Raw genomic sequence first — 19,451 nt, 5'->3', positions numbered from 1 at the left:
CTCATCCATGGTAATTGCCTGAAAGTGAGGGGGTTTAGAATTGCTGTTGTTGCCTTCTATTTCTCCATGGATTTTTCATGGTGCTGCAGGTAAATCTCATGCAAGATGTGCTGGTTTTATTGCAGGACTGATGGGTCCATCCAAAACACAGCAGATGCTCCAAATGTTTGTCCTCTTGGTTTTGAGCAGGATGGTAAATCCACGGCGCTGCCTCACACCCCAGGGAGACCGAGCTGCTGCTTCCCACACTTGTGATTTGATGTCATCTTCCTGCAGGACTTTGGGGCTTAGGTAATTGATCTTTACTGCACAAAGCCCTTTTAGAGGTGGCTTTATTGTTCATGTTGCTGGGGAAATACCGGGTTAGTTGTTGAAGAGTGCCAAAAAAAAGGGCTAGCGAGAAATCTATAATATAAAGACAATTTTATTGCCGATAAGCTCTTAAAACTCATTTTTTTCCTGTTTCAGTAGGACCTTATTCTTCCTGATGAAAATCCGGTCATAGCATCTCTCATTAAAAATAAAATTATTTTGAAATAAATAAATATATAAAATAAATATCATATACATTTTATAAATAGTTTTGTCCTTATGCACAGTATCCATGCTTACATCTGAATAATGTTCCTTGCCCCATTCCCACCCCCAACAGCAGGAAGAACCCCACAAATCAGGACCAGTTCATGGAGCATCATCCATGTAGCAAACTCCCAGGCTGCTTAAGCAGGGCACCACTCAAAGGCTTTTCCTTAGCAGGGAACTATCCCAACTCAGCAGCAACATCTGCAGAAGTTCTGTGGTCTTTGTTTTCTTTTCTTCTCTTCATTTTTAGGTCGTTTTGGGGCTTTCTTTTCCCCAGCGATCAGGTTTGCTCACCTGCTCGTTCCTTTAAGCAACCATAACATTGAATATTCAACCTCTCTTGTAGCAACCGGGTAATGAAAGTGAATGAAAATGGAAGATTAAATGTAGGGTTCCCTCCCTTCCCCTACCCCCGCCCCATAAATAACCCAGGTTCGATATACACTGGAAACAAGGAGGAACAGCAGTGTCTGAATTCAATGTAAGTGCTTCCCTAAGTCATCTACTCTTACAGGAATGATGGAATGACTATTAATAGAGTGCTCTGGGAAAAAGCTTGGGAGCCCAAGTATGTACACTGACACTGCAGGAACCATCACCTGTAGTGGAAGAGGTCTCTGTACATGGCAGGGATTTTGGCAGGGTCCACAGGCCGGGGTAAGAAGTGGGTGAATTTCTGGTGTCTCTTAGTCCTGTACCCCTCGCGGGGGGAGCCGTCCTTGTTGAGGGCCACGTAGTACTGGCGCTCCGAGTCGGGGTGCTTGTACAGCGTCGAGGCGTACGTGTTGTACCAGTTCTCCTCAAACTGCTCGCGGAAAACGCACTCCCGGGTGAGCTTCTTCTGCCAAGGGCAGCGCAGCAGGGGAACAGAGAGACACTCGTGTCAGAAAGGTACAAGAGAAAACATTGCCACCATGCCTTACTTTGTTTTTCTAGCATTTTCCCAGCTGCCTTCTCCTGGCTCCCCTGAGGATGAGGATTGTGCTGCTGGGGATGACTCCCCTGGATGAGAGCTGGAAATGGGCGCAAGTCAAGACCCAAGGACCTCTGGAGTTGGAGGAGGAAGGAGACAAAAGCAGGAGAAGGTGGGCATGGATTTTGCAAAGGTGCTCCATGAATAAATCAGACAGGCACAAAACAAAGCTCCAAACCTGTCCAGGTGTGAGTTTGAGCTTGCCGGGGTGGTCGTGCCACCAGGCAGGGACACATCCCCCTGCAGCAGCCCCCTCCAAGGTACCACAGACCCCAAATCCTCTCTTTTGGGTGAGAGAAGCAGCAGGCAGCACATCTGAAAGGTTCTAAACAGGAAAACAGGAGCAAGCACTGCTTTGGAAGTTCAGGGCACATAGGTGGATGTGCTGAGATGGGAATGAAAGCATTGCTCAGGATTTCACCTCCTGGAGTGGCAGTGAGCTGTGATGGGAGGCTGTAACAAGACCCAGAGGGACGAGAGATGTCAGACCCCAGGGAACATTTAGGGTGGTGACAGGTGATGTGATGAGGGTGTGTGGCTGGTGCATCTCATGCTGGCGTGGGGGGACAGATGGCACTGGTGTCACCACAGCCACAGCCAGCCTTCCCATCCAGCCCTTACTGCTGGGGGCTCTTGGCAGTGGCGGTTTGATGATGGACCTTTCATTTACGTCCAGTGTCCCTCCCCTCTCCCTCCCATCTCCATGTGCCAGCTATAGGGATGTGCCTGGCTGCAGTGGGGAGCAAGGTTGTCCCTCTGCCCCAAATGGACACAGGTGGCTTTGCCAGCTCTGCTGTGCTGTCACAGAGGGTCCAGCCATCCCATCCCATCCCATCCCATCCCATCCCATCCCATCCCATCCCATCCCATCCCATCCCATCCCATCCCATCCCATCCCACAAGGGTACTGCCAGGGTGACTGGGAGCCCTTTCAGCTGAAGGGCAGCCTGCAAATGTAGAGTGCTCTAATATTACAGCCACTGTCCCTCCACTGTAAACTATCTGGGCAGGGAATGTGTCCCCTCTGAGGCACACTGAGTGCTCAGTAAATGTTACTGCTTGCAGTAGATGTGTTTTGTAACACAATCCAGGAGCTCACCTGTGCTCAGAACCTGTTTTCAATGTTTTGCTGCTAATTAAATTAAGCCTGAGGTGAGTTGTGAGCCCTCCAAAAGTCCTAGGCCACAGCCTTGGCCATCTGAGACCCAGGGAACTGCGGGCTTCTCTTCCCAGCTCTGTCAATAAATACAGGCTGGGTTTTTTCCCTCCTCTCAGATGCCATCTACTTGGAATATGTTGGAACCTGATGACTGGCTGAACTCTGGCTGCTGCTTTGCCCCCATTCCCCCGTGGTGCACTGGGCAGTTTGGAGTACAGTGCTTGTGGAAAATGTTTGGCGAGTCTGGGGTGATTCTGCAAGGTGTGATTCATTCCTTTCCAAGCCCCGGGATGTCCCCACTGAACCTGACACCACAGAGGCAGCAGGCAAGGTGCTGCCTGTGACTTTTGCTGCCCTAAGTATTAGTGGCATTTCTGAAATCCTTGGGGAGCTTTACAGCAATGCTGGCTAGAGGCCAACAGGGACAGGCGGAAAAGCTCTGTGCCCTGAGGGGACTCCACGTGTCGCTGTGGGGATGGCTGGCTCTGGCTGCATCAACACAGGCATCAGGCAAAATTGGCACAGAAGGAAATAATAAACTTGCTGAAAATTTAAAAATACCGCTGTACTGTGATCTCCCAAAATACCATTGTAATGCTAATGCTGTTGTCAGGCTCTGTTTTATGGACCTCTAATTAAGAATACTGTAGTGGCTTTTGAGTTCCAAAAGCCATCATTGTACAACCCACGTGTCCCAGATTTTAAAACTCCAGGGTTATTTGGGGACCTGGCTCGTGACGCCGGCAGTTTGGAGCAGCCTTTTGAGTGTGTCCCTGCAGCGTCCCGCCTGGTGCACGAGATCCCAGAATGGTTTGGGTTGGAAGCAACCTTAAAGATCACCTCCCTGCCATGGGCAGGGACAGCTCCCATGACTGTCTTCAGGTCAATTCTGTTTCCAGATTCAGTGCTGTAAAATGTTACCCTATTTTTGTTTCTGTGTTGTAACATGAACACGGGATCTAGAATTTAATTAACCCATCATGAAACTCGATTCACAATCAGAGCTGCAAGGTTTGAAGGCAAAGAGGGGGGGATACAAGGGCTCGTGTTCTCCAGCAGGCATAAGTGAAAGCTGAAACTCCAGGAGCTGCTGAGCAGCCTTAGAGTTTGACAGGAGAGGAGCTGCTCTAGCCCTGATTTCTGAAGTGTGCTTCAGGAGATTTTGTGGTTTATGGAATCCTGGTGATTTTTCTTTTTTCTATTTTGCACCTTTTTAATTTAACCACTGTCTCTGCATTTAACAGCTGTACTGGGCAGAAGCTGTTACAGAAATGAAGTGGGAAAAGAACAGTTATTGGTGCATGCAGTATTTGATGATCAGGGAATCACAGAGTGGTTTGGGTTGAAAGGGACCTTAAAGCTCATCCCTGCCCTGGGCAGAGACACCTTCCACTATCCCACATTGCTCTAAGCCCCATCCAGCCTGGCCTTGGACACTGCAAAGGATGGGGCAGCCACAGCTTTTCTGGACAACTATCTCATGTAAATATCAGCAGCTGTGTCTTAAATGGTGGAAGGGTCTGTGGCAGTCTCAGGTGGAAATAGGACAAGAAAAATGAGCTAAACTCGTGGTTTGCCAATCATAGGTTTTCTTACAGCTTCTGTGTATGCAGAGTACATGAGTTTTAACTTGTACACTGAAGCTTATCTGATGGTGAGAGGAAGTGCTGCCTTCTGCTTTGGTCTAAAACCGGTTTATTTGATTTCATTTTATTTTTACTGTGATCCACCCTTAATTGAGCTAAATAATTAGGAACTGAGTTAAATTAACTTGTAGGAAGCTCCTCTGCCCAGCGGTTAAGACCTGGCATTTTGACTGTAAGTCATAACACTTAACGAGTTTACACTTGAGGTTTTTAGTCAAAACATGGAAAATTTTTGCCTGAAAATGGCACTTCTAGGAAACCATGAACAGCAGCCCTAAACTCCTAAAAGGAGTTACAGAGAATTTTACAATAACACTCAGGCAACAATTTCAGCTTCTGTTGGTTAAAGAGCCATAATATAAAGACAAGACCTGCAGATAGGTGCTGACCTGACCAGGAGAGGTGAATACAACTGATGTGTTACTCAGGCTGGGAAAACACATAAACAAACATGGCTTTCTGCTAAATGTCCCCCTGGCTTTACCTGGCCATTGCCACACCATTTCTGACAGGCAAAACCTCAGTGTGATATCTGGGGGCTGGGCACCACTGTGGGCTCCCACAGCAGGAGTGAATCCTCCCTCAAACCCAATTTCCTATATATCATTTATGTTAAAACAGCAGTGGCATCGAGGGTAGGTTGGAGATCACTGTCACCCATGTGGAGGGCCTGTGCCAGAGCAGCTTGTGGCACTGCAGCTGAGGCCACAGGCTGCAGTGCTGCCTGTGGGACAGGGTGCAATCAGCCCAGCCTGAACTTACCGACCCATAGAGCTCGCCTCTCTCATTCATGCCGAGGTAGAGTCCAGAGTCCACCCCACGGATGCTCACCAGCCCCACTGCCAGGCTAATAAACTCCAAAATCCCTAAAAGAGAAAAAAAACCTGCAAATCATACGGAGGAAAAAAGCACCAGGCTCTAGCAACAAAAACAAACCAGCCATTCCCAGTAACAATACAGTTCCTTAACTCTATAGTCCCATCTGTGTGCAATCTTCTGATTTCCAGTCTGGGCTTCTCCCCAGCATTGTGAATTTGAGTTCCCTAAGAGGGATTGTCTTTGCTAATGAGAAAAGCTTTGCAAGGCTTTGTTGGTTTGGGTTTGGATTTTTTTCATAATTATCACCAAGAAGACAGATGTAGAAACTTGGGCCTGGCCACTAGCAATGTCAGAAGGCTGTTACCATGCTAGGTTTTATTCTTCACCAAAACGAGTGTCATTTTGTCTTCTAGAATAAGATGATTGTCCTACAGGTTTTAAAGTCATGGGTTCAGTAAAAAGAAGTGGAAAGCACTAGAAGAGATGTCTGTGAGGACTATCTTCATCCTGGCACTCCAGTGGCATACCTGTCAACGCAAAATATATATACAAGCCGCAGGGATAAAATCCAGCTTCAAAGCACACAGGTTAAAAATGCATCTTCCTCTGCAGCCTTTGGAGCCAGTTCATTCTCCATCACTCCTGCCACTGTTGCTGCCAAAACCCCCTCGTGCCCCCTATGTCCTGCTGCCTGTCCCAGCCTCCTGCCTCTTCCCACTCCAGCAGCATCTGTCCCAGCCATCCCTAGCCCTGCAACAGCAACTGTTTTACCCATGGCTGAGCCTGCTATGATGGTGGCAGCCTCATTTCCTCTGGAAAGAAACAGCAGGGTCTGGCTGCTGCACCCCCACAGCTGCAGCTGTTTCAATGGGGGAAAGACTTGTAACAGGAGAACCTTTGGTGAAGCACTTAAAAACTAACAGCCCCTACCCAACACCACAAGTGGTGGGGACCTTCAATCTTCCCAGGAAGACTTCCTGAAAGGAGTGGTGGGACTGTGTTATTATGGATTTCACACACTACCTATGTAGAGGTCACAGGAAGTTTTGCCAGTGTCCAGTGCAGAATTAATTAGCTGGGAGGCAGAAGGAAGAGGGTTTTCCTCATCTCATCTGATGACTGCATGTCTCCATTGACTGGAGGGGAAAGTTGCTCTAACCTTTAGCACGGCTCCAACTCTCCTAATTTAGCTCCCAAAACATCCAGCCCTGGGCAATTGATGCTCTGATCAGGTTACCTCCCAGAGCGCCTCTTGAAAGTATTGCCTCGGTTTTAAGGCACCGCGTGACAAGCTGACTTCAGTGGCAGCCACAGCTCTGGGTCACCCCACGGCCTGGGGCACGGATGTGACAACTCTCAGATGACACTGCATCACTGCCTAAATACAGGACAGTGCAGACGGCGATGGACACCCCTGACCCACTTTGTGCAGTGCAGATTCATCGTCAGGTGCTGGCAGCTAAGCTGGCTGCAGGAATTCCTCCCTACCCTCAGACCTGTTCTCCTTTTCCCCTGCCTGCTCTGGGGCTCGTGCATCTAATCCAGCCCTCCCTGAAACCAGCAGGTGCTAGGGGACACGAAATATGGACTTGGGAGTGGCAAGGCCTGGAGAGAAACAGGGAAGCAAACACCACAAAACACACTTTATGGACCAGGGCAGACATTTTACAGGCCGGAATATACCCAGCTACACATCCTGGCCTGGGGACACGTCCTGCCTGCAGAAACATCAGGAACAGGCAGCATAGGCAAGTGTCCTAGGTTGACTATGTGATGTTTTTACCCCCAATCGTCTCGTTCCGTTTATGCTGAATAGTAAGTGTTGCACCTTTAAGACTTGCTCCAAGGATTGAGGGGGGAGAGGAGGCGCGCAGTTTGTTTTCAGACACTGAACTCACTCCTACACATTCCTGCTCCTGGACTGCGTGGTTCTGCGGATGAACAGACGGCGGGACAGGGCTCTCTTTTTTTCTTGCTTTTTAGTTAGTTTAGCTAGCTGAGGCAAAGAAGTTCCCTGGACTGTGTTTTTTTTTTCCTTTTTCCCCTTTCTCTGGACCTGTTCACACCTGCTCTGGACTGAACAACCATAAGAGCACCAGCAGCTCACATCGGTGGGCCGGGCTGGGCCTGGGCCGCGGCATTTCCAGCGCCGGAGGGACTGATAAGGGACTGAGTGAGCTGAACTGGAATCTGGGGAGGGGACTTTCTGGGTTTGTCATCTCCTTTGGAGCAGCAAGGGGTTTTATTGTTTAATATTAAGTTTTCTTGTTTAATAAACAGCTTTTTTCCACTTTTCTCCAAGGAAGTATTTTCTCCTGGACCGGTTGGGGGAGGGGTGGTAGAATCCGATTTCCTAGGGGGCCCTTTGGGGGTTCTCTCCCAAATTTGCCCTGGACCAGGACAGCAAGGAAGGCAACCTTTCCAAGCCAGACAGGCACAGACCCTGGCTCTGCTCTTCTCAGTAGCTGTTGTGGTTTCTTAGCTGAAAAGAATCCCAAACAGGGAGGAGAGAGGTGCAGATGAGGGTGGTTTCCTCCCTTCACTACCCACCAGTTCTGACATGAGGGAGGTACTGAACTGCTGAGTGCTTTTTCCCATCTGCAGACCAGAAATTAGCACAGCCTCTCTTTGAAAAGGAGGGAGTGAGGAAAGACGGACAACTACAAGGAGTGTAAAAAGTAAAGCAGGAGTATACAGATACACCCAGGAATGGGGGAGTGTTTCCCAGGCTGGAGACAAAGGAATATTCAAGTGAAACATATCAATTAACTGGAGAATGGTAGATGGACCTTCCTGTAGGTACAGACACAGTCCTCAGCATCAGCACTTTTTTTGTCTCCTGTCACTTCTGAGAAACAGGAAATGTTGCTGGTTCCACTGAGAAACTGAGGGATGTGTAAGGCAGGGGAACCCAGATCTTTTCTGGAGTGTGCCTATACGCATGCTCTGTATGAGGTGCATCAGTCCAGGTGTCCAAAGACCTGGGAAGGACCAAGCCAGGAGCAGCATCAGCATCTTCCCTCTCTGAGCAGGAATGAGACATCCCTCACCTGGAGCAGGTTGGGTAGATATGGGTTTTGTAAATGAAATTTCTTCCAAGACGTGCCCATGACAATCTCTTCTGACAACATCCCTTGTACTATTCCTCTTTTCTGATCTCTGAGTGGCACTTGGAGATGTGCATGGAAGATGACTATGTTGAAAGAGCATTAAGAACATAACTTGAACCCACAAAGTCAGGAGACAGATTGAAGGCTGAAAATATGTGGGCGGATATCCATCCTGTCCTTAACTCACTCCAATTCTAGACAAAATTGCAGCTTCGTACATCTGATCCCCAGCAGCACAGGGAGTGGCCACTGGGGCCAGCTCAAGAATTCTCTTTCCAATTGCAGCGGTGTGTTTTTGTGGTAGAACATGCTTTTGTTTTTTTCTTTTGCTTTCTTTTTTTCTTTCCCCCAGGACTTGCCTCTTTTTTCCCCCTCACTTTGATTATTCATTCTCTTTGTTCCTTGAGTCTTTCCAGATAAGACTTGGAGAGATTTGATTAAGACTCTGACTGGATTCATTTACCACTAAAGCACTGAATAATCTCCTGAGCTTTGCCATGGCCAGATCCACACACTCTCGCCTTACTCTAAACCATCCCTCAAAGAACAATTCAGCTCCCTGCACCTGTCTCTTCTTACATGACTGTATTCAGGAGCTGGGGTACAGAAACATCAGATGTTGTATTAATGGCTACAAACCTAAAGCTTCGGCTAAAAACCTCAACAACTGTTCAGCAACAGGTGCACTATGGTCTTAATGTCAAAATTACAGCCAAACTTTCTCTGGAGGTCTCAGCAGCTTCTCTAGGAATCTCTGTAATATATCCATGAGCAGGTTTGTACCCCAGAAGAGCTTTGTTTTCTGCCTTTATTCATCTGCAGTGCAACCTCAAGGCCTCTTTCCCTCTTCCACTGCAGTGAGTAGCACCATTGGGTTCACTTCTTTAATGCTGCTGTAAAAGAGATGTGAGGCAGTAAAGGAGCAGTTCCTCCTGGCAGGGATTTTCCTGGCAAATTTCTCTCAGTTTCATTCTGAGACGGATTGTCATAGGGGTGCTAATGTCAGTCCAGACCCCCTCCAGATTTTGATCGTCCTTTATTTCTTTGTAGAGGAAGGTTCTGAGTAGATGCAGTGAGAGAGATACATTTTGGAAAACACTTTATCCTTTTGGGGATGACCTGGCCAGAGCTGCCAGTTGAGAGAGTGAATTTGGGCACTTCTGTAGTGTGAGAATGAGCTTTCTTCCAAGAAACCTAGAGGGCTTTTCCACATTTTGCATTAAAGCTCCTCTAGGAAAAATAAGCTGCACTCCATTGTTCTTGCAAGAATCTCTGTTTTTAGAACTATAAAATACCACATTCCAGAAGACAGGTGTGATTTAGGAAAGCTCCAGTCCTTGACAGATAAGAGGCAGTAATTCCAGTGATTGCTCAGGCAGTGTGGGTGGATGATGCCAGTACCTCCCCTGTGTCCTACAGTCACACCCCCAAATGCTGTGGTATAAAAGAATCTCTTCTTTTAACCCTCACTGTTGGGACCTTGGGACTGTTCTGCATCAGTGGGGCTTTGGCTATTTTCCTCTCTGGAAGATGAGGATGTCTTGCACATCTGGTAGCTTTTGGGATGGCTGTGCATGGGAGGGTGCAGATACCACCTGTCTGTTCCTGAATCCCTTCCAAATTAAGAGATGGGGATGCCAAGTCTGCTTCTACCCAACATCCCACCTGCAGCTGGACACGTGCCTGCGCTGTGGCATCTCTGCCATCCATGAAGCACCTTAATTACCTGTTCACGGTACCTTCCAGCCACATGGGCTTCATCCTGGATTTCTAAGTATTTCTCCAGGTGCTTCAAGATTTAAGGCAGCTTTAAAGTGCTTCCCTGAACCCCTTGTCTACCTCTGCACCCCTCACCACAGCTTTGGAGTCCCCAGAATCGCTCAGGCTGCCTATTCCTGTTATAAGTTACTTCTTTCTAACTGTTGCATGCAAAATTTAGGAATGCATCGATACATGACATCCTAATATGAACCATACCAGTAACATTGGAATTTAAATATTCATGGCTACTGAATGCAGATGGTGAATACTGTGTGCCAATACATTATTGCTTTGAGTCTCTGCTGAAGCAAGGCTTAGTCCAACTTGATCTGAACACAAGGATTCCAGCCTAATCCTTTGGGGCTTTGTCTTGCAATTACAACAAATAACTATTTATTTTACACCGCCTCTGGGAAAACCCTGAAGCAGAAATAATATCTGAAGTCTGGTCTAGTTTACAGAGCTGGATGTGGACTGCTAAAACACTTAGGAAATGCCAATGTTTCGATTTATTGAAATCACTGTGTGACTTAAAACTTCAGCGTGCAAAACCCACGAAAAGTTTTAGCATGTCTAACATGTTTTTTCCAAGTTGGAAAATATACTTGTTTTACTCAATCTTTATAACAAATGGATCTGAAACAAATGCTGCCATTTGAAACTGGCTGTTTAGTTCTACAAAGGTAAGGAAAAAGAAACTGATAGACTAGAAACACTACGTGGCAGTTTGAACTAAAACCAACCAGATGCAATGGGTTTGCTTTCAACTCTTTGAACGTGGAAACCCATCGCGTATTACAGCATGAAAGGTTAAAAGATGGGTGTTTTCAGGAGGTAATTAAAGAACGCTCACCCCACGAGCATATTAGTACCTGACTCTGACCCGCGGGTTATGACTTTCTTGTTGATTTAGGCAGCGACATGCCATGCACACACCTGGTGTTTATGGAAAGATAAGCTTCCCCAATTGTTCCAAAAGCCTGCCTTGCACCTCCAACAATAGCAGCGGCAGCACTTCCCGAACGATCAGAACTGACTGCTTGCAAACAAGTAAAGGCAAAAAAAGAATTCCTTTCACCGAGGAGTTAAATCACTTGAAAACTATAAAAAGTCTTGTGAGCACGTCTTGCAACCTGTTGACAACATAGCTGAGATCACTGGCATGGGACTTGTTGATAGCTTATACAGACACCTGCACTAGATGCTGGAGTAGCGGGAATTTCTCTTACTGTGCTCAAACTGACTCTACTCTTTTGCCTGTGGCTTGGGATGCATTTTTTGAAGATTACATATAGTCTCATTAGAGATCACTGCTCTTGTATGCCACTGACACAGGCACGGCATTCTTCCAGCTGTATCCCGGGCAGCAAGGTAAATCCACGGTGCTCTGCCTATTGTTTCGTCTTCTTTCTTTCCGAGGTCCCCTAAGTGTTTTTCCCTCTTCAGCTTCCTCCTTTCCTTTCCAACAACCTTCCCAAACCCAGCATCCGACACCCCTCCAGCCAACAGATCTCTGCCCGCTTTGGGGAGACGCTCTTCTAATCAAAGTCATGCGCGTAAAAGAAAGCAGCTCACAAATATCGGCAGACGCCAGAAAGAAGGAGGCGTTTTAAAAAAAAAAAAAAAAAAAGGAAGAAACAACTAAAAAAAGCGAGGAATTTCTTTTTCCAACCTAGGAATTTCCAAGAAATTCCAACTAGGAAGGTCTCTGTTTTGCCTCCCTCATGACTAACTTCAGAGGCAGAGCTAAAGCTGGTCACCGTCCTCTTTTTTTTCTTTATTAATTTTTTTTTTTTTTTTAGTTTTTCTTGCAAAGGCACGTTTTAGTGCACCTGCAGAAAGGCTGAGCGCCGGGAGACTAGGAAATTGGAAATAAAAACTCCCGCATTGCTAGGGAGTGAGCACATTTGTTTAGGAGACCAATTATATCCGTCCCGGGATGATTTATATTAGCGGGGTAATTAGCTGTGCGCGCAGGGCACCTGCTCGAGCACCCCCCGGCCCCTTACCGAAGCGGCTGTGGTCCTGCCGGGTGCCCTGCACCGTGCCGTTGGGGAAGATCTCCAGGTGGAAGCCGGTGCGGCAGTAGAGCTGCCGCCGCCGCAGGATGCCCTTGAGGTGAGCGAAGTCGGTGGGGGAGCCCCGCTGCAGCCGCCCCTCGATCTGCCCCAGGCGCTCGTTAAGGAAGCCGGGGGAGTCGGCGAGGGGCAGCCCGGCGCCCAGCGCGGGGGGAAAGCCGTGCAGGTCGGGGTCCAGCGCGCCCAGGAAGCCACCCACCTCGGCCATGGGCGCGGAGCGGAGCGGCCCCGGGGGCGCGGGCAGAGCGGCCGCTCAGAGCGCGGGCTGCGGTCGCCCGGCCCCGCGCTGCCGGCCCCGGCCCGGCCCCGCGCCGCCCGCGCCTCCCATCGCTGGATCCAGTGTCCCGCCGTCGGATGCGAACTGCACTTTATATACGTACACACTCCCCTTACATTGACATATTGGATATTTAAATGCAAGCCACACCTCACTGGCATCCCCTTTGGCTATTGCTTCCCTCCCCCCCTTCTCTGATGCATTTGGCTTTTTTTTGCCTTTAAAAAAAAGAAGAAGAAGAAGGGAAAAAAAAAAAAAAAAAAAGCCCGCTTCACTCCCTCTTTTATTACGAAAAAAATGGCAGGAAAAAGCTACACATCGCAGTGAGGCGTAACAGCTCTTGGCAGGTCCCCGCCAGCCGACGATGAAATCATGGAGCCCCCGCACGCACCCGCTCCCGCACCGCCGGCAGCCCCGGCTCCGCTCCCGTCCCTGCCCGGCCCCGCTGCCCCGACCCCAGACCCCGCACGGCCCGGGTCGGTCGGAGCCCCCGGGTCGGTCGGTGGCACCGGTGCTGTCGGAAGCCCCAGGTCCGTCGGTGCCGCCACCGCCTCAGCCCCGAGCGTGCCCCCCACCCACCACCCCCCGGAACAGGACACGGTGGAAAAAAACAACACGTGAGGAGAGGGTCGAGACGCGTTTTTCAGCCGAACGTGTAAAAACGGAACGCGATCTTTCTGAAAGGCGATCCCACGGGCTATATGGCCGGGTTACAGCCGCCGGGAGGGGAGGGAGCCCTCGGCGGGGCCGGGCAGTACCGCTCGCTCTCCCTCCCGACCTTCCCCATGTTGGAAACAGGTGTTTCCGCGCTCTCCCGGCCCGCCGACACCGTATCTGTGCCGGCAGCTGCGGCCGCGCCGGAGACAGACGGAGCCGGGCGGGGCGGAGCGGAGCGGGGGAACCGGCGGGAAGCGGGCACAGACGGGCCGGGAGGGACCCAGGGCAGGGAGCGCCCCCGCCCTGCCCGGCAGGGGGCGCTGCTGCTCGCGCCGCGCCGCCCCGGGGCGCTGGGCCCGTCGCGGGTGCTGAGGGGGCCCAGGTGGGCCCGGGGCTGGGACTGGGTTGTCGTGTTCCTGGAGCGGGGTGTCGCCCGCGCCCTCTGCCGTGCCCCGCCAGGAGACAGAGACCCCACAAATAAACAACCACAAGTACCCCAAACTGCCCCCAGGCCACCAGCCTACTCTGCTGCAGCGGCTACCCCGGGTGGCATCTGCGTGCAGAGCTGAGACTTCGGTGATGACCACTTCAGCGGGTCTCCCCCACGGGGTATCCCCACCGTGGGGTCTCTTCCCGAGCATGTATCCTCTCAGAGGGTCTCTCCCCTCAGCGGGACCCCTCATAGGGGGTATTCCCTCAGCGGGTTTGTCCCCTTATCTGGTCTCTTACTTCAGCAGATCTCTCTGTAGTGTGTCTCTCCTCTTAGCAGATCTCTTCACCCAGCAAGTCTTCTCTTAGATGATCTCTTCTCTCAGTAGGTCTCTCCTCACCAAGTCTGCCACAGGGTGGAAGAGAACTCAGCAGGTCTGCCACTTGAGAAAGTCTCTGCCTTCCAGTGGATTTTCCTTTGGGGGGTTCCCGTCTCAGTGGGTCTATCCCCTCATCAGGTCTCTTCCCTCAGAAAGTCTATCTCATGGCAGATCTAAGCCCTCAGCAGGTCTTTCCCCTCGGAGAGTGTCTGCTCTACTGTGGATATGCTCTCAGTGTGCTCCTGCCACAGTGGGTCTCTTCCCTCAGAGAATATCTTCCCTGCTGAGGATTCTCCCTCAGAGGGTCCCTGAGGTGAGTCTTCCCTCAGCGGGTCTCTCCCCTCAGAAATGGTCTTCACCTCAGTGTGTTCCCAGCCCAATTGTGAGTCACCCCTCAGCGCATCTCTTCCCTCAGCAAGTCTATCCCATGGTGGATAGACCATCCCTTCAATGGGTGTCTCCATCACAAGTAGATTCCTGCTCAGGGGATTCCCGCCATGGTAGGTCTCTCCCCTCAGCGAGTGTCTCCCACACGGTGGATGTGCTCTTACCCCACCATTGTGGGTGTCCCCCTGAGAATGTCTCTTCCTCACCATCCCATGGTGAGTCTCTCCACAATGTGTCTCTCCCCTCAAACTGTGTCTCCCCACAGTGGATTCTCCCTCAGAGTGCTCCCACCGTGGTGGGTCTCCCCTCAGCATGTCTTTCCCCTCAGAAAGTCTCTCCCCATCAGGAGGTTCCTGCCATGATGGGTCTTCCCTCAGCATGTCTCTCAGCTTGGAGAGGATCTTTCTCACAGTGGGTTCCTGTCATGGGGAGAAAATCTCTCTCTCCCCCTCAGCTGGGTTCCCGCCATGGTGGGTTTCTCCCCCTCAGCTGGGTTCCCGCCATGGTGGGTTTCTCCCCCTCAGCTGGGTTCCCGCCATGGTGGGTCTCTCCCCCTCAGCTGGGTTCCCGCCATGGTGGGTCTCTCCCCCTCAGCTGGGTTCCCGCCATGGTGGGTTTCTCCCCCTCAGCTGGGTTCCCGCCATGGTGGGTCTCTCCCCCTCAGCTGGGTTCCCGCCATGGTGGGTCTCTCCCCCTCAGCTGGGTTCCCGCCATGGTGGGTCTCTCCCCCTCAGCTGGGTTCCCGCCATGGTGGGTCTCTCCCCCTCAGCTGGGTTCCCGCCATGGTGGGTCTCTCCCCCTCAGCTGGGTTCCCGCCATGGTGGGTCTCTCCCCCTCAGCTGGGTTCCTGCCATGGTGGGTTTCTCCCCCTCAGCTGGGTTCCCGCCATGGTGGGTCTCTCCCCCTCAGCTGGGTTCCCGCCATGGCGGGTTTCCCCTCAGCGAGTCTCTTCCCCTCAGTAAGATGCTGCTCCCCACATCATCCCAGAGGGAGGGTTAAAATGGTCCCTGCTTGCAGGTCCTTTTCCCCAGACCCAGGCAGTGTTCTCTTGTGAAGACATGAAGGAAATTGTGATACAGTGATGCGAAACACCCACCTGTGTGTCTGCAGTGGGTGAGGAGTTTGGTTTTCAAATGGGGTTTGGGGTGGTTTTCCTGTCAGAGCTGTGGCTGTAATAGGGGTGTTGATGCAGAATTTGACAGATGAAGCCTAAACTCATGTTTTTTATAGAAATGTAGGCTGTTTCAGAGGTAGTAAAATCTATTGAAGTGAGTTTGTTGACTATTTGTTTATCATGTTTGGTTACATGGAGATACCACTGTCTGAGGAGTTCAAGCATCCTACTGCAAAAATTATGGTTTTATTGCTGTAGTATCTATATGAAGACTGAGGTTGAGGTAACTGAAGGAAATAAATTGTGCTTTGGTGAAAATAACAGAGGTCCAAGATGGGGAGGGGCCAGACACAGCTGACGGGACATCCCAAACCTGGAATTACTGTTAAGGACGTAATCCTGTAAAGGCAATGTATTTAATGCATAAGATTAATGTAAAGTGAATGATCCTGCTACAATCAAAGACACTTTTCTGTGAAACCTGGTTTTGCTGATGTAAGTGTGAGGTTTGCCTGTGGATCCATAGCAAATTCATGGTTTTGAATCCTTATTTCTGCACGTGTCTGAGGGCTGATCCCAGGGGTATTAGGAAGCGAGGAAGACCTAGTTTCCGTAGTGCAGAACTAGCCAAACTCTGCAGAGGCGTCTGCCACTGACTTCAATCTCCTCTGGATCTGTCTACAATATCCTTAAACCCAAATCCACACAAGCACTTAGTGGAACACTTAGGAAACTGGAAAAGGTAACAGAGTTCAATTACACTACAGTAAAATCCAAGATAAAGTAAAAACCCACAAACCTTCGTGCTTAACTAATGTATAACAAAAGCAGCAAAATCCCCCATCCAAACTGACATTCCTCACTTAACTCTCCTGATTATGGTCAGCTTTTGAAGTGTCCCCAATACATTTTATTGAGAAATCCTACATGCTGGTACAACATGTTCTATTTAGGCACAACAGGATGTGGAAAAGGTAGCTTTCTCATCTTTCTTTTTTCTTTTTTTTTTTTTTTTTTCCTTTTTGCCTTTAATTTCCTGGTTTATTTATGTTTTTACTAAGCTGAGGAAAAAAGCAGAGATTTGTGCCCTGTGTTTTTGAAGAGAAAGAGGGGTGTATTTTAAGTACTGAAAGCTAGAATGACTCCTCCAAAAGCAGAAACAAGTTCAGTGATTTTTTTATGCATGACATAGAACACAGTTCTGCACTCAGTAATTTCTTAAAGGAGGACAAAAACTGATGTACAGTTTGTGTCACAGAACACAGAGTGTTACAAAATTAACTTTCTGCTCTGCTTTGTTTCAGTTGATTTTCAGTTCCCCCAAGTTTATTCTTTGATTACAGTTTGTATTGCCCACCTTGGGAACTAAAATGGCTACTGCCAAACTGCTCTGTCTTTCAGTTTTCAGAAGAATTAGCAATGACTTTTATACCCAGCTTGCTAAATCAGACCTTGCAGACTCCTTCCACATGCTGTAGAAGTGTATTTAGTGAGGTAGTAAAAATATTAATGGCATTTACTGACAGAGTAATTCCTATCCATGGAGAGTAGCCACATTTGGTATCTGGCTATAAAATCAAAGGAAGAGCAGGACTGGGATTCGAACAGTAAATAAATTAGAAAAGAATAAGATAAATAACTGCAATGAGCCAACCCAGTATCTGAGCTACTAGATACTGCATATCCTCTGCCTGGGGCTATTCCATTTGGTACAGGGAAGATCAAGACAGCTGAAATAATTTGAAGTAGCAATGACCATGAATGCAAAAACAGATGTGAAGAATATCTGAGGATAAAAAAACAACAGAGCCTTGAGCTTTAATAAATAATACTTCTGCTTCCTTAGCACTTCCCACTTAGGGATCTTACAACAATCTATATGCACTAATTAATTAAGACTCACAACCAAGATCACTCTGCAGCTCCTTTTCCCTGGACAATCTCCTTTTCTACTAAGAGATGTTGTCCAAAGGATATTGATGGTTTTCTGTATTTGTTTGGGATTTTGGAAGCATAGCAGCCCTGCTGGAGCAGAAGCTCTGACCAGGTTTCTGTATATCCAGAAACCAGACACGTCCACCGAGAGAGAGCCTTTCTGCCTTTTGCGGTGTGGTGACCATCTGTGCTGCACATGCAAGGAATGTCTGAGCTCTCCGGGCAGATAAACAGGGCAATCTCCTTTGTGAGGGGGTGAATAAACAAATTTTCTTAAGGGGAGCAGAGGATGGTTTATTGGTTTTTATCTTTGATTGGTTTTACTTAAGCTACTACTATTATTATTATTATCATCTTTTGCAGTACCACTTCCAGGCCACAGACCCTGTTTGTGCTGGATGCTGCATTAACAAGTACGTAACAAACCTGAGTGCTTGACCTGAGGAATCCCACTGCTCTGCCTTGTGGAAGGATTCCTACTGGAAGGCAAGAGAATCTCCATCAAGGTATAGAACTAGATGTAAAAGTATGGGGTTTTCACACATTTAGAATTGGTGACAGAATTAAGGTTAGGGTCTAAAGGATAAAGCTCTGAACTTGCCTACCTGGGTCTTGGAATCAGATGCCTAAATAAATGATGTGACTTTCAAAAGAGGAAGAACCTAGCTCTTCCACTTATTGATAGTTTGGTGTCAAACATGGACCTGTTTGTTTTAATTATCCCAGTGTGGATTAACAGTAAAAAGCAGAACTGTTCTGGCTCAACTCTGGCTCATGAAAACTCCTATTTTGAGAGGATTATTGTAACTGAGATCTGCAGTCTCTAGGGGAGCAAGTCAGGGACAAATATGTGCGAATGAGCATCATGTGCAAATGAACAGGGGAGCTTTGCTGACCCTCAGGTAGGTTGTTTTGCCATGGTTCTGTCCCTCTTGAAAATTGCAGGTTCCTTGGCATGGCTAAGGACAGGTTTGAATCCTGACTCAAATTATTCATGTTAATACATCTCCAAGTGCTGGATGCTGACTGAGGACTGGGGAAGGCTCCTTTCTTGGGGTAAAGTGGTGCATAATACTGTTGTCTCCACTTGTAACTTTTTTTCTGGGGATTTGAGCTAGAATTACAGGACCACTGAGTCATTAGGCCTAACAGCTGACATTTGGAGTTGGTTCTCAATAGGAGCTTGCCTCTTTTGCTGTAATTAGGGAATAAAAAGGAGGTTAACACGGCAACTCCTCTGGAAAATACAGAACACGTGAAATTAAATGCAAGAACTGGTTCTGGTCCTCCTGAAATAAAAAACGCTGTCCTTTAAAATGTTACTCTTCTAAGTGTGCACCTTTTAACTGTAGCGACTTCTTATGGTGGGGTGTGTGTTTATATTTGCATTGGTGAGTATTAGTCAAATTCAAAAAAGAGTCACAGCAAAGTTCTGTCTAGCCCCATATCCTGCCTCTTGATAATGGTTAATAACTTGTATATGGAAAACAGGACGAGTATAGAGTGATACTTCCTTTGGTAAACCCTCCCAGCTTCCAGTGGTTTCTGGTTTAGAGACCTTCCTGAGCTGGAGGCTGCAGCTGTATCATTGTTTTTGATATTCCTTGATGGACCTTTTTCCATAAAATTGTCTAATCTTTTTTTTAAAAACCCACTTGTATTTTTGGCTGCCATAACATCCCGTGGCAATGAGTTCCACAACATCATTAGGCATTATGTGAAAATGAACTTCCTTTTGTTTGCTTTTGAACCCGCTTGCTGCCTGCCAGTTTGAGTTGGTGCCCTATTATTTCTGTTAAGAATACTTTAAAATAATCATTGCTGTTTACCTTTTCTGTGCTGTAACAGCTTGTCTAGAACTTGGTTGTTATTATCCTTGTTTTCCATGTTGAAAGGCTCTGGCTTGCTCAAGTTTTCCTTGTGCTAAGGCTTTCTAACACCTCGTGTGCAGCTTCGGTACATTGTGCTTCTTGCCCTTTCTGTGACTTTGTATTTCCCCAGTTACTAGAACTGCACTCAGTATTGAAGAGATGGGCATACTGGGGGTTTATTCAGAGGAATAATACAATTTTCTGCTTTGTTCACATTCTTCTAAAAGTTCTTAATAGGATAGTTTTCCCCAAATGCTTACAGCTGACACTGTG

The 19,451-nt window shown here is 48.4% G+C and overlaps 1 protein-coding gene across 2 annotated transcripts; it reads right to left on the bottom strand.

Moving 5' to 3' along the window:
• Nucleotides 1-406: 406 nt before the first annotated feature.
• Nucleotides 407-12,383, bottom strand: FGF16 (fibroblast growth factor 16). Of its 2 annotated transcripts, none has more exons than XM_059859386.1 (3): nt 12,060-12,383; nt 5,123-5,226; nt 407-1,420 (listed from the first exon to the last, which is right to left on the bottom strand). In XM_059859386.1, exons 1-3 carry the CDS (start codon nt 12,334-12,336, stop codon nt 1,178-1,180), a joined length of 624 nt encoding a protein of 207 aa, XP_059715369.1. In that variant the 5' UTR covers nt 12,337-12,383; the 3' UTR covers nt 407-1,177. The 2 variants fall into 2 exon arrangements, with proteins under 2 accessions (XP_059715369.1, XP_059715368.1); XM_059859385.1 differs by having other exon boundaries at nt 407-1,423; nt 12,060-12,379.
• Nucleotides 12,384-19,451: the final 7,068 nt, after the last annotated feature.

This window comes from Haemorhous mexicanus, chromosome 14 (genome assembly GCF_027477595.1).
Source record: "Haemorhous mexicanus isolate bHaeMex1 chromosome 14, bHaeMex1.pri, whole genome shotgun sequence".
NCBI classification, from domain to species: domain Eukaryota; kingdom Metazoa; phylum Chordata; class Aves; order Passeriformes; family Fringillidae; genus Haemorhous; species Haemorhous mexicanus.
Note: the sequence above shows the minus strand (reverse complement) of the source record. Positions and strands in the feature narration are given on the sequence as shown.

What these genes read in the sequence shown, in the direction of transcription:
- FGF16 (XM_059859385.1), bottom strand. Translation starts at nt 12,336, where the DNA reads ATGGCCGAGGTGGGTGGCTTCCTGGGCGCGCTGGACCCCGACCTGCAC. An exon ending in GCAGGACCACAGCCGCTTCG is followed by an intron (nt 5,227 to 12,059) that starts GTAAGGGGCCGG and finishes TTTCTCTTTTAG; the next exon opens with GGATTTTGGAGTTTATTAGC. An exon ending in GAGGCGAGCTCTATGGGTCG is followed by an intron (nt 1,424 to 5,122) that starts GTAAGTTCAGGC and finishes TGCCCTTGGCAG; the next exon opens with AAGAAGCTCACCCGGGAGTG.